The 15,084-nt window shown below is 37.6% G+C and overlaps 1 protein-coding gene across 1 annotated transcript in view; it reads right to left on the minus strand.

The window, feature by feature from the left end:
• LOC102217900 (mucin-like protein) overlaps positions 1-6,903 on the minus strand; it is a 28,763-nt gene extending 21,860 nt beyond the window's left edge. The window contains exons 1-4 of the mRNA XM_023327814.1: positions 6,839-6,903; positions 4,159-4,214; positions 1,977-4,055; positions 1,319-1,441 (exon numbers count right to left, since the gene is read on the minus strand). Coding sequence (XP_023183582.1) covers positions 1,319-1,441; positions 1,977-4,055; positions 4,159-4,214; positions 6,839-6,873 — 2,293 coding nt within the window. The 5' untranslated portion in view covers positions 6,874-6,903. The remainder of the gene's footprint in view (positions 1-1,318; positions 1,442-1,976; positions 4,056-4,158; positions 4,215-6,838) is intronic.
• Positions 6,904-15,084: the final 8,181 nt, after the last annotated feature.

Below are 15,084 nucleotides of genomic sequence, written 5' to 3' on the forward strand. Positions count from 1 at the left end.
CACTGGTGGCCTCCTTTGGTGTTCACACATGTGCTATGATCAGGACAGGTGGAATTGTCCAGGCATTCGTCAATGTCCTCACACTCTGTGCCATTGCTTTGGTAGCCTTCCCAGCACACACAGATGGAGGATCCAATTGTGTTTAGGCAGTTGGAAAAATTAGGACACTGGATCAGGCCGAGGGAGCACTCATCAATGTCCAAACACAAGGAATTATTGCCTGAGAATCCTGGGTCACAGGTGCAGTTGTAACTCCCTTCTTTGTTATTACAGGTACTGTTGTCAGGGCAAGTGAAGTTTCCCAGCTCACATTCATCTATGTCCTGACAGTGTGTACCGTTGTCTCGAAAACCTTCCCAACACCCACAGATGGAGGATCCAATCGTGTTTAGGCAGTTGGAAAAAACAGGACAGTGGATCAGGCCAAGGGAGCACTCATCAATGTCCAAACACAAGGAATTATTGCCTGAGAATCCTGGGTCACAGGTGCAGTTGTAACTCCCTTCTGTATTATTACAAGTGCTGTTGTCAGGGCAGGTGAAGTTTCCCATCTCACATTCATCTATGTCCTGACAGTGTGTACCGTTGTCTCGAAAACCTTTCCAACACTCGCAGTTGAAAGAACCATTCGTGTTTCGGCAGTGTGAGAAGGGAGGGCAGGCTTTATCTTGTAACTGATCGCATTCATTTACATCCCAGCAGTCAGTCCCACTTCCTTCATATCCATCTGTGCAGTGACAGTAGTAAGAACCCTGGTGTGTGTTACACTTGGCAAGCGGGTGGCAGTAATTAGTAGCATTTAGGCAGGTATCTTCACTAATGCATATGCCCTCATTGTATATGTTTCCCAATATACAAGAGCAGCTGTAGGAGCCAGGAAAGTTGGTGCATGTCATATTCTTGCTGCAAGCTGTAGCCAACTCACATTCATCAACATCATTACAAATAAAACCATCCCCTCGGTATCCATGATTGCACCGGCAGAGGTAGGAACCATTGGTGTTGAGGCACACAGCCTGCGAACTGCAGTTGTTTGGCAGGGTAGAGTTCTGCTCACATTCGTCCACATCCTTGCAGTAAAAGCCATCCCCCTCCATGCCCATCGGGCAGACACAGGAGAAAGATCCGGGCATGTTAGTGCAGTTGGCAAATGGGTGGCATCCTCCATTTTGGTCTTGGCATTCATCAATGTCTATAATTTATCCAAAATGGGACAGTGTCAGGGAAACAGCCCCAAAATGTGCTAAAAAACTCACAAGAGTGTCCACTTACAGAAGCAAGATCAACAGCTTGTACATAGTAAGGAACTGATACGTACCAGAGCAGTTCTTCCCGTCTCCTGTGTAACCACTTCGACAAAAGCAGGAATAGCCTCCCACTGTGTTGTTGCATTGGGCAAACTCACTGCACTCTTCCTGCCCCGTATCACATTCATTCACATCTGGAAAAGTCATGAACAAATAGTGTAATAAGAGAGAAACAATGAAAGGTAAATAATTTAGCAATCAGAATAAGCTAAAAGCAGAGATCTAGTTCAAGTATGGTCACCAAATTAATGACTTGGCTTAAAAAAGTCAATACAAAAAACCAGTCTGGTGCCACAATGAGGCTAACCAGTGTTTTTCACTGTTCATAATGTTATGCCTGATCAGTAGATAGACTGTTAAGGTATTTGGTGTGGCTAGAAAAACTGCAACAAAAATATATTTATGATTTAAAAAGGAGGCGTTTACATTTTTGCATAACATCATATTGGTTTGGGTCCACTGTCTTCCATTAATAAATTAAATAGTCATTTGAAAACTGCATTTTCTACTTACGGTAATCTGTGTCTGATATAATTAGAGGGATGTAATTTTTCCCAGCTCTGTATAAATTCTGCCTTTCAACTTTAATATCACATAACCTAATATAGAGGCTGAACTTGGCTCTGGACATTCATTGTTTTAAATAACAAATATTAAAAAAATCATTACCAACACATTGAGTCCCGTTGAGAGTGAAGCCTTGTTTGCACACACAAGAAAATGATCCAGGAGTATTCAAACATTCAGTTTCATTGTCAGGGCAAATATTGTCCATCTGGCATTCATCGATGTCTGTGCAGGTCACTCCATTGCCATCAAAGCCCATGTCACAAACACACTGATATCCGGAAGGTGAAAGGTGGCATAAACCTTTGCTGTGGCAGGGAGGATCACACAGAAAAACTGGTGGCACACAGGTGTCATTAGAGGCCACCGTACCATTCAAACATGAGCAAACATAAGAACCAGGAGAATTGACACATTGTGAGAAAGGAGGGCAGGTGGTATTGGAGCGAGAACACTCATTCACATCCTCGCAGGAAAATCCATCACCTATGAAACCTTGCTGACAAGAGCAGAAAAAGCCCCCTACAGTGTTAGTGCATGTGGCTCTTGTGTGGCATATTTGCGCCTGAGCACACTCATCTTTGTCCAAACAATGAGAGCCATTCCCTGTAAAGCCTCTCTTACAGGTGCAGGAGTACGAGCCAATGGTGTTGAGACATGTGGCATTGATATGGCACGGTTTGTCTTGACACTCGTCCCTATCGATGCAGGCCATGTTGCTAGCAGGACGGTTGTAGCCAGCCTGGCAAGGGCACTCATAAGACCCATCAGTGTTTTTGCACTCTTCATTCACTCCACATGGATTGGTCTTTTCCACACACTCATTGATGTCTTGGCAAATTGTCTTATTAATCAAGATGAAACCTGACTGGCACTGGCAAGCAAAAGACCCTTGGTTATTGACACATGTTGCTTTGTTTTTACAGCCTCCATTATTCACCAGGCACTCATTGATGTCATTGCACTGAAGCCCATCACCAGAGTAGCCTGTCATACATGTACAGTTGAAAGAACCAGGTACGTTTTTGCAAACGGCCTTCGAGTGGCATTTTGAATTCAAAGAGCATTCGTCTATATCGTCACAGGTAAAACCATCTCCCCTGTAGCCTGACAGGCACTGACAAGCAAAGGAACCATGTGAATTAGTGCAGTTTGCAGAAGGGCTGCATTGTCCTGCTTTGCATTCATCAATGTCATTGCACTTGGAGCCATTGAATATTAATCCACTCCCACAGTCACATTTGTAGGACCCAGGATTGTTCACACAGGTACTGAAAGACGGGCAAATGTTTGGCTTTGCACACTCATCAATATCTTCACAGCGTCGTCCATCTCCAACAAAACCTTCCACACACAAACACTGATAACTGCCCAACCTGTTGATGCAAACAGCCTTCGAGTCGCATTCATTGCCTGCAATGCATTCATTTATATCAGCACATGTCAACCCATTTCCCGCAAACCCACTTTTGCAGGTACACTGGTATGATCCAACAGAGTTTTTGCAATCTGCATTGGGGCTGCAGATGTTGTTTGCACACTCATCAATGTCGATACAGTTCTGTCCAGTGGCTTGAAAACCACTTTGGCACGTACAACGATAGGACCCAGGTGTGTTTACGCAGCCTTTGAAACCTAATAAAGTAGAACACACACGATTCTCTGAACACTCATCTATGTCCATGCACAAGTAGATTCCATTTCCTTTATAGCCCGCGTTACAAGTGCACGCAAAAGAACCGGGATTATTGGTGCAGGTGGCATTCCAATGGCAGATTCGTTCCCTTGTGCATTCATTGACGTCTGTGCACTGGACGCCATCACCTGTGAAACCTGAACTACACTGACACGTTCTCCCACCATCCAAATTGGTGCAGACTGCAGAAGGGTGGCAGCCCCCATTGTTCGTTTGGCACTCATTGATGTCCTGGCAGGTTTTACCATCACCAACATATCCATCGAGACAGACGCACGAGTAGCTGCCTGGAGAGTTTGTGCAGCGGGCCTTCGAGTGACAACTTTGAATGCCACTCAGACACTCATTGATGTCGCTGCACTGCAGACCTTCACCCTGGTAGCCCACGCGGCAGGCACAGGTGAAGCTGTTGCTAATCTTCAGGCAGTCGGCCTGAGCGTGGCACTTAATGCCTTCTGCCTCGCATTCACTCTTGTCAACGACAGCTAAAAATAAAGAAGGGAAAACAAGAGGTTGAAAACCCAAATTATTCTAAATTTTAAGAAATACCAATCACTCTATTCATTATAGCACATGAACTGCACAAACCTGCTAAGCAGTAAACCAGCAGGGCGAAGACAGTTAACAGCCACAAGATAGAAAACCTAAAAGGGGAAAAAAAAAAAATCATTTTCACATAAGACAGATTTCACTTTATTAGCTAAAGCAATCTTCAGGACAAATGATGCATTTTTTGGGTGTCTAGTTTCTCAGTCTCTGGCTTTGATGTTTTTAAAATATTAGTTGATCTTGATAGTTTGACAAATAAATGCATATTGAGTTCCAATTGGTGCCAAAATTAGTTTCATTTTGGGTCATATCAAAAATCTGAACGTTCTTAAAGGGCCGGTTGTGCAAGAATGTATTAATAAATGTATTAAACTGTTGAATTTGGGATCTGTTGATTCTGTGTGAATTTTGCAGATTTGTGAAAAACTGGAAGGAATTAACGATGTAATCTGGAATCTAGAGGGCCACATAAAAAGCTACGGTGGACCAGATTTGGCCCCGGGACCTTGAGTTTGACACAAGTGCTAGATGATTTGTTCAGGTTGTTATCAAACATATTCTAGTCAAATTGTTGTAAATATTCCCAGGCCTGAATGCTTTGTCACCGTTTGAAGTACTTTTACAGGAAATGACTCAAAGAAGCAATTGCCATAAATCTGAACAGTAATGAAAATAATCTCTTGTTTGCTCTTATTAGGTTTCAGTCTAAATGTTAAAGCACCCCTCAGGACATGCAGGGCTATTGTCTGCCTTAGACGGAGGCTTTGGATGGACGGCAGGAGAGACTCCAGTTACATACATGGAGGAACACTACTGCCCCTGAGGTTCTGCAACTAGGACAGAGATGTGGGTTAAAAGTGAAATTTACCGTTACAGGTAACAACCAAGCAGCATTAAAAAAAATTTTATTAGATTTTTTCTGTATTTTTTAAAAACTTTTTAATGCTTTTATTGTAACTAAAGGCTAAAAAGTTGTTTACACATACAATGTGTACTTTTATTCTGAAAGAAGCTGGTAGCCTCATGGTGAGAGAATGAACATCAGTATTTACACAGTTTTTACCTTAAACACAGTGATTGTCAATTAATTATGTTTAAGATTAAACAAAAGACTTTTTATGGACATAGACAAATTCAAAAGAAGTGAAATAATGTACATAAAGCTTAATTTAAGAAAAGAGACACCAAGGAGTTTGTGCATGTTGGTTTGTGGTGTAAATTTGTTAAACAGTGAGAATAGGACTTGAAAAAGTATGAATATAAAGAATTAAAAATAAATGATAAAAATATACCACAAAAGAACATGAATGTAGCTCAGCTTTAAAAGACGTGCTCTGGGTAATATAATAATTGCATATATGACTGAGCATGACTGACTGAATATAATATATAAAAAATACCACATAAAAAGAAACAAGACTTGATATTTATCATATTGGTTATTTATATGGAATATTTCAGGAGTCCTAAAAGTAGATAATGAAGAAATATAGATATATATAAACTATGAAATGACTGATAAATTACAGCCATATATACTGTATTTACAGCTAGAGTAGATAATTTATAGGTAGTGTGGAGTGTGGTCTTAATCTACATCCAGAATGGGTCAAATAGGTGAAGGATTTAAAGAAAATTTTCAACTAGAAACAGATTGATAGGCAGCTAATTAGCTAGCTAGTTAAATCGACCAATAAAAAGATAGAAATTTTATTGCTGTTGGACTTTTCTATGAATAGTTTAAATTCAGTTAAGAATCCTAATTGGCAATATTTTTAATTATGTTAATTCTGCAGACTTTTTTATTATTATTTTTCTACTAATAATGTGTCTTGTTTATAAGTTCAGAGTGAAGTTTTCAGTCATTCATTCATTTAAAGTCTAAAATTATGTTTTCCATCTGGGTGTAAAAAGCTCTTAAAAACAACCTCAAAAAATCTAACTCCACTTTTTTTTCCCCCTAATGAATATTAAAACATTAAGAAACATTTTGCATTAAAAAGTCCGTCCCATTGAACATCAATATTTATGTTGAATGAAACATTAGTCCCAGATGCTAGATCTGAATTCAATCGGTGATAAAAACTAAAACTGACAGAAATTGAGGAAAATATATTTTTTATACTGAATTAATAACCTGCTACAAAGTGAAACCTTTTCTGAAGCGTTGCTGTGAGACAGAGTTGGGTTTAGATGTGCAGGTGTTTAAAATTAATCTGGGCTAGAAATAGCTGAGATAATTTGTAACTTTAGTCCAAAACGACTTTACTGAGAGAGTCCAGATTTAAATCTGGATTAAGACAGATTTAAATGATTTAATGTGTAACATGTAGCCTGTAATTTCAGGTGGTGTAATTATTTATATTATATTGTATTGTACATTTTATTTATATTTTATGATTTACTTATTTTTTCTGCTTTCCACACAGGCTTCAATCAATTAGTTCCTTTCTTTTGTCCCGTTTACCTTTTGAAATATTTTCTTTTGAATAGTTTATAAAAGCTTAAATAAATACCCAATTGGTCACTGCAACGCATACAAGAACATTTAGCACTACACAAAAGTTATTTATGACACTAACTACTAACTATTTTCTTTTCTCAAACATACAGAAACCGATGAATAAAAACATGAATGTTTTTCTCATGAGAGACATAAGAATGCTGGATTAATCCCAATGACTAAAACCAAAGAAAGAGAAAACAGATTTTAACTCACCTCATAATTCTGATGGTCCCGTTTGTGTCTGCCATGACTGGGAGATTTCCGTCCCTCTGCTCGTCTTTTGCTGCACACCTTTGTCCTCGAGGAGCTTCTTCTGCTTTTTATTTTTGGATACCTCCACCCTACCTGGGATAATGCCCCTCTCTGCCACGGCACGCTCAGCCCTGACATCTTAAACCTCTGGGAATAGGAACACCCATGTTCCTCTGGTTATGTGTCAACTCATACACAATAAATGTTCCAGCAACCTGAGGACACCATTTGTCCTCTTTACTGGACGTCAACGATAATCAGCCAATTTACTTTTATTCATCTGTTGGTTATGGGAGAGAGGGGTTTCGATTTTTCTGGAAGAGATTTCAGTGTAACCCAAGTAGACACATTCCTGGCTGCCATGAGTCGTCCAATATTTAACATAAACTGATGTAAACAAATCAGCAGCGGCATAAAAAGGCCAAACTAATCTTCAACCATTCACGATACAGGATGGTTTGGTTGTAGTCTCTGATTACATTTTTTATCTTTTCAATTGTATCATTGTTGGTTGTGCAGGAGGCTCCTCTTCTGCTTGTCAAAGACGTACAGTTGCATACAAAACATATCTAGCACATTTTTGCACAAAATCAATCTTAGATAATGAGATTCTGGTCTGAGCTCCTTTCAGGATGAGCTGTTTTAGGACGTCTTGTCACTTTAAATCCAAATAAGCTGCTGCTGGCCACGCCCCCAAAATCAACGTTTACACTTGCACATGAAAATGGCTGCAAACGGATGCAAAATTATACAGCCATACATCTTTGAAAAGCAGAAGCTGACGCTCCCACACAACCAACAAGAATGCAGCAAGTGGATTCTGGATGGTAAGTCAACAACAAAGCCCCGTCTTTTCCAGCAGCCATTGTACAGCACATGCAGTGGTAAAACCAGCTGATCAAATGTCCTGAAACTCTGCTTTTGTTGCTAGGTAACAGGCCAGAATCCGCTTGGATTGCTAGGTAATGTTCTCTGCTGTTTGTTCAGGAAACAAGTTACATGCCATTAATGGCATAAAGCAAGTTAATCCTGATTGCATTATTAGTCCATTTATCACCTTTTTTTAATCTCTTCAGGTAACAAAGGCAGTTTGACGCATCAAGTAGTGAATATTTGTCTTGACGTGGACAATTTATCATGCCAATGTTTATCTATCTTATCATACCTGTGTCATATCTGACACTAATAAATTCCTACAAGCTGCTACTGGATTAATAAAAGAGACATTTACTTCTGCCACAGTTTGGAAAATCAGAGCTAACTCTTTGGCGCAAAGTTACAACTGTTAAGCTATGACCCAAAATTAATGGAAACAGCTGAGCTGCACCATATAGCTATCAAAAAGATAAAAAAGAGAAAAGTTCCTCTTCTACCTGAAGTGCAACTGCAGGGACATTTGCAGTTGCAACCAGAGGTTTACATTCACTTAGTCTTAAGTTAAATCAGACCAAACTTCTCCTGTTTTAGCCAGAATTACCTAAATTATTTCTATTTGCTAAACTCCACAATAATGAGAGAAAGGATATGTCAGAGAATTATGTATTAATGTCTTTAAAGCCAAAAGTTTACATACATTTCCTTGGTATTTGGTAGTTTTGCTTTCAAAATGTCTGATGACTTGGGTCAAAACTTTCTGGTTTCCTTCCACAGAGTTCTGGCCCAATCCTCTATAAATAACCAAACTTACACCAGTTTTTCTCTCTAGAACTGAGATCAGGGCTTCATGGTCAAACATTGACTTTGCTATCCTTGAGCCACTTTGTAGAAAATTTCTGAGTTAACTTCTGGTTTTAACTCAGAAATTAAAGTTCATGAAGTTGATTTCACAGCAAACAAGTTGTCTAAACATTGTTTTTTAAGTTAATTGATCTTGAATTGTGAGTTTTAACTTAATACTAGAATTTAAACCAAATAATTATCTTACAATTTGCGAGAAAAAACTGCCCTCGTCTAGTTAAAAAGCACACATTTGTGTATTATTTTCAGTCACATTATCAAGCTAAAATAACTACGTATTTTACACTAGAACAATTTAAATTCTTGTTTCACACTGCATCAACAAATCTTCTGATCTTACAATGAATTTTATTAAACATCACAATAAATTCTGCTCAAATTTGGTGTGAAAAGGACATTTTCCTCATCCAGGGATTTTTGGGGGATTTTTATGGGATTATGCGACGTCTCCATGCAAGCTTGATCTGATAGTTTAAAATCCCTGACGAGGATTTAAAAGGTTTAATATTTTTATAGCTACAAACACAAGATTGAGTAATTTCGGTTGTGAAAATGACTGTGTCACTCACTTGCAGTGATGGAGGAACTCAGATACAACATTTTAAACAGGCCCTGACACGCCAAAGAAATATTAACGTTACAGTTGAAGCAATACATGCAGACAACCATAAACCACAGTGTGAAATGCTTTCTTTTAACATTTTTGTGAAGCTATGAGGAAGTTGCATTCCTTCGCTGGAAGGAGCATTTAGTAAGCTGTTATTAAACGACAATAACGGATTTTAGCATTTGATTGAATTGTGTTCTCAGGAAGCAATGCCTGAACAAAACTTGAAATACGGATGCAGAAGAAGCTGGTGCATGTGTCAGCGCGTTTATTTTTTTATCCTTTTAAAAATCTACTCCCACTGAAAGCATGTAGCACACAACCTTTGTGCAACAACTTCTTCGTAAACTGGGAACAATGCTGGGTTACTGACTCGCTTCCCTGGTAAACATGAGCAAAAAGCTTCAAAATTAAAAAGTCATTAATTGCAGTCACATTATGTCACATTGGAAACTTTTTAAAACTCTTTTGTTAGTATTCAATGCTTTGTGATTCCTTGGGAATTAAGGAGGGAGTGACACAAAAGCTAATTAATCTCTGACAATGTTCAGGAAAGACAAGAGGCAAGACATCTGAGTAAAGCAGATGTAGGTCGATCTCAAAGAGTCAGGAAACATTTTCCACTTGTCTGAACTTGCGTACCATCTGCAGTAAGACAAAGAAATGATGTCAGCAGAACTGGAATGGGCTCAAACAACGCTGGAGAGGAACTGGCGTTGGTTTTGTGAACAGGATGTTAAGAGTGGAGAAAAATCTCTCACCAGTAGTGAACTCTAGTACTAGATTCACCTAAATGCCATCTGGTTGAAAAGCATGGAAAGTGATTTTTATGACCTCTCTTTTTAAAATGTTCCCTTTCTTTTTCAAAATTATTCTTGTTTTTGTTTTGTTTCCTTTTTCCATCACAGCTTCTTTCTTTCTCCATTTTTAACTACTTTTTCTTTTTCTCATCACATTATTTTTCTTTTCATTTCTCTCCCATTTATTTAAACTTTTCTCCAAAACAACATCATAATCTCTGAAATACAACGATGCATTTTTTAAAAAAAATATGATGGCCTCTACCAGAAGACTAAAACTCCTTCCTTAATGGGTCAATCATCAGGATAACCATCTAATATTTAGGAAGAAATCAACACAAAAATGCTTCACAAGACACAAAATCAATACGTTTTCGTGGATGTTTCAGTCCTCAGATCTAAATGATCTAGAAACTCCTTGAGGTGAGCTAAAGCAAAAACAGAAACAGTGTCTCATTCCTTGGTGTTTTGGTTATAATATCATGAACCAAGCCCTCAAGGACTAGAGATTAGAGACTGGAGATTAAACCCAACACCACCTAACTCCTATGAACATTTGCCAAGAAAAACTGAACTATCTTTGGACCTAAAAGTACCGATCTAGAGTCAGCACACCGCTTTAGTTATTACAGCTAGAAACTAGAGATCAGGCCTGAAGTCTGGTTGTGGTGACAGACTCAGACAAGAACCTTCAGAGTCACATTCAAACAGTTACAAATTCAGCCAGCTATCACCTGAGCAACTTTTCAAGGATTAAAGAAATGTCTCCACAAGATCTAGAGAAACTCATCAGTGCTTTTACCTTTAGTTGAACTGATTACTGCGACAGCGTCTTCACAGGGTCTGCATTAAAAAAAAAATCCTCCAGCTGCAGCTGATCCAGAACGCTGCTGCTGGCGTTCTGACTAAAACTAGGAAGATGGAGCTCATCACCCAGTTCTATGGCCCCTACATCGGCTCCCTGTAGCTCAGAGAATAGACTTTAAAATACTGTTGTTAGCTTATAAATCACTGAATGGCTTAGCACCACAATACATTAAAGAGTTGCTGTTGTCATAGCAACCTTCCAGACCCCTCAGGTCTTCTGGTTCTGGTCTGCTCTGAACCAGAACCAGAACCAAACACAGAGAGGCAGGATTCAGTTTATATGCACCACAAATCTGGAACAAACTGAAAGCAGCCGAAACACCGAGTTCCTTTAAATGAAGGCTAAACCTCACCTGCTTAGAGTTGCTTTTGATTAGGAACAACTCTAAACTTGATGATTTTAATTACGGTACTTGACAAAATGTAATGTTTGCTGTTTGTTTTACGGTGGGTTACTGTTACGCAAAGCACTTTGAGCTTCCTGCTGGAACCTTATTAATTTTCATCTTTATTCCAGTTTTATGATGATTTTAATGATATTTGAGAATATGTAAAGTTTCCTTCTTGTTTGTTGTTTCATGTCTCCATCATGTAACGCACCTTGAACCGACTTGTTGATGAAATGTGCTATATAAATAAAACTTTTCCCAGCCTTGTTTCTGAGAATCGGCGACATGCTCCACATCGTCCCAGACAAACTGGATCTACTGGAGGCTGACAACGTATCAAACGCCTGTGGGAATGTGTGGGAACAATGTTTTCCACTGCTTAGACATTAAAACCATTTGGTAAAAGTAAAAATAAAAAGCTTTTTTGAACATTTTAACTGTTCATTCCCAACCACGTGACTTTGGGAGAAAATCCATGCTGTCATCAGGTTTAATATGCATCATGATTAACGTTAATGCCTTCCGGGAGAAACAAGAACAGACCAAACCGGTTTTAGGGTTAATGGAAACTATCGACTGCTAGGCAACATTATATAAACACAATATCTTTGTTCAGTCGGTCAAATAATCATCTGTAGCATTATGGCTCATGTTGTTATCTGGATTAAGTAAATAATTTCTTACTATTGATGAAGTTCTTGCTCTATTGTCAGATAAATTAATTCATAACAAGACATTTTTTATGTTATAAATTAATTTTTCTGCCAATAGAAGTAGCACTTTTTCACAAATATTAAGAAATTATTGACTTAAAACAAGCCTCTAGATCTTGCTGGAAAGTTACTTTTAAGTAAGTTTTATCATATTTGCACTAGAAACCAGACCAAAAATACTTAAGACTGTGTTTTTGCAGTGTATAGATTACAGCTGAGATTATCAAGTCCCAGGAAAAGCAACCATCTGACCCGATTGAGGCTTATGTGACAAAAAAAATCAAGAGAATTTTACCAAAAATCGATAATTATGAACATAAATGTATGTTGCAGGACTGATTACTGTTGACATAACAGCCTTTGGGCTCATTGGGTCATGTATTTGTGACCCAAATACATGACCCAATACATGAAAATGCCATTTAAGTCAACAAGAAAACTGTTTTGGTTTTAACTCAGAAATTGAAGTTGATTTAACAAGAGAAAAGTTGCCGAAATGTTTTTTAAGTTTATTAATCTTGAATTGTGAGTTTTAACTTGATGCTGCAATTTAAACCAGATAATTATTTCACAATATGCAAGAAAAAAAAACTGCCCTCGCCTGGTTGAAGAGCCACATTTCTCTATTATTTTACTCACAATATGAAGTTAAAATAACTATTTGACTTTAGAATAATTAAAATTCTTGTTTCAAATCACATGAACAAAATCTCTGATTTGATAATGAATTTTATTAAACATCACAATGAATTTTGCTCAAAAACATTTAGTGTGAAGACATTATCCTCAAGCATTAAAATAAACACAAGAGTGAGATCAATGTAGCACACTTCCATCTCAGGGTTCAGAAACATGTCGCTAAGCATTCTGGGAAATAGCTGCCACTCCTGTGTTTTTCTTCTTTCAAGCTTTTTAAGTGCTAACCTAAAAACTCTTGGAAGTTTGACAAAATTAATTAAAAGTTTACACAACGTACTATTGTAAGTTTATCTTTCATAAACTTACATTTAAGCTCAAAATCTAAAACTCGCTGAATTTATTTGACTTAAAGAGAAGAAGAAAAACGCAGCTCAAATGTTTTACAGTGTAGAGGTATGGGCGACTCCAGGAAATGACTATCAGTCTTTGTCCTCCTATATTGTATTCTGCTCTCCAGGAAGCTTTTTACTTAAATTTGTGCTTTGGTTGCTTCATACCAGCAACGCTCAAAGCGTTATTTCTAATCAAATATTTTCCCTCCACTGAATTAATGACAAAAACTCCTGAGCCAGCTCAACACGCCTGAGAATGTTTCTGGATCGAGACCCGCGGCTGTGACTCAACCGTCTCTGCTGTCAGAACGTGACTCACAACAGCTCAGTGTTTTATGTTTCCCAGCCTCCAGTTTCTGCTGATAAACGCCTGCGTGGACAGATGATGATGTTATCCTGTCACAGAGAATGAAACGATAACAGACAAACAGGACGCTGGTTTTAGTTCAACCAAAAAGAAGATTTTGGGTCCACTACAAGCTGTTTATCACATTACATCAAAAAATAAGATTAAATCGCATAAGAAAACTGAATAACAGTTGAGGAAATAAACATAATATTGTAGCCTTTCCTCTAGAACAAAAATTGATAAAAAAAAAAAAACATAACTCTGTTTATTATCCAGCTGACATTCAGTTTTACTGGTTTAGCTCAATATGCCGTAACACAAATATTATAATATAATGAGCTTCAATAGTTACATCAGACCATTTTTCTCATTTTATTCCATCACAACCACATATTTCAATGTTTTTTATTAAGATTTTATGTGATGGACCATTAGAAAGTGGTACATAATTGTGAAATATAAGGAACATATATATTTTTTAATCCGTTAAAAGTCACGTATTCCACAACTGGCATTTAAGCAGAGTTGGTAACTATGAGTAACTTTTACATAAACAACTTTCTGGGTCAAAATGTACTCATAGGAGTATTTCCATTTCACTGTACCTTTTACTTGAGTAATATTTTTATAAAGTATCGCTACTCCATTTTTAGTAAAATTTCTGTATACTCTACGCGCTGTGAGAAGCTTTACTGAATGAAGAACAAATTAAAAATGCCTGAGCTGCAGACACACCTTCAGTTCAAGTGAAGCTTCTTGTTTGTGCACAAGCTTTGATGTAAATTTAGGAAGACATTTTATTTTGTTAGCCAACTTATTTCCATTATCTATCAGCTTAGAAAAATTGTTAAATCAGTACACTAATCATGTAATGAACTATATTTTTAATAAGTTCAAAGTGCTTCATACCATAAAACATAATATTATGAAATATATAAACATTAAGTTTTGTCAAACGTCACAATCAAAGATCCTCAAGAAAATACACATTAAATATGTTAATCATTGTTCCAGTTATTATGAATCAAAGGCAACTCTAAACAGGTGGGTTTTTAAAAAAAAAAAATTGACTTAAATGAATTTGGTTTTGACAGTTTTCTGAAAGTTTGATTCCAGATAACCAAGACTAAACTCATGGCATAAAATTTAATAGTACAGTATTTGATAGTATTCACATTCTCAATTAACAAATGTTAAAATGGTAGCTCTGTGGTCTGTGGTAAAATTCAAATGTTTATGGGGGGCTGCTGAAAGTCAGGGGGCTCTAAACAGCTCCTTAGTTCACTTATGCCTTGAGCCGGCTCTGCTGGAGGTCTTAAAAATAAAGAATAATTTCTATTTACACTTTATGTGAGAAAGAAACTTGCGAGGGTGGGGCACCAAAACTGGTTAATAGCCCTTTGGCTCACATTATGCAAATAATGTGAAACGTCTTTTGATGCCGTTTTAAAATTAACTGACTTGTTTTGATATAAACATATTTTACAAAGTGTTGCTAAAATAAAGACAAAACTGAGACCGAAAGAAAATAAGGAATGTTTACCAGCCGAAAGCAGAAAATATGTCAACAGAGACAGAAAGACCGAAACAGACAACAAATATGGTCATACCGGAACCAGGTAAGAGTACCTGTTTCGCCCACTCCCTCCCCCTCCATCACCGTTTATGCAAATTAGAGTGACGTAAAGAGCTTCTCTCTTATAAATCTACTCTG

The sequence above is a fragment of the Xiphophorus maculatus genome, chromosome 22 (genome assembly GCF_002775205.1).
Source record: "Xiphophorus maculatus strain JP 163 A chromosome 22, X_maculatus-5.0-male, whole genome shotgun sequence".
NCBI classification, from domain to species: domain Eukaryota; kingdom Metazoa; phylum Chordata; class Actinopteri; order Cyprinodontiformes; family Poeciliidae; genus Xiphophorus; species Xiphophorus maculatus.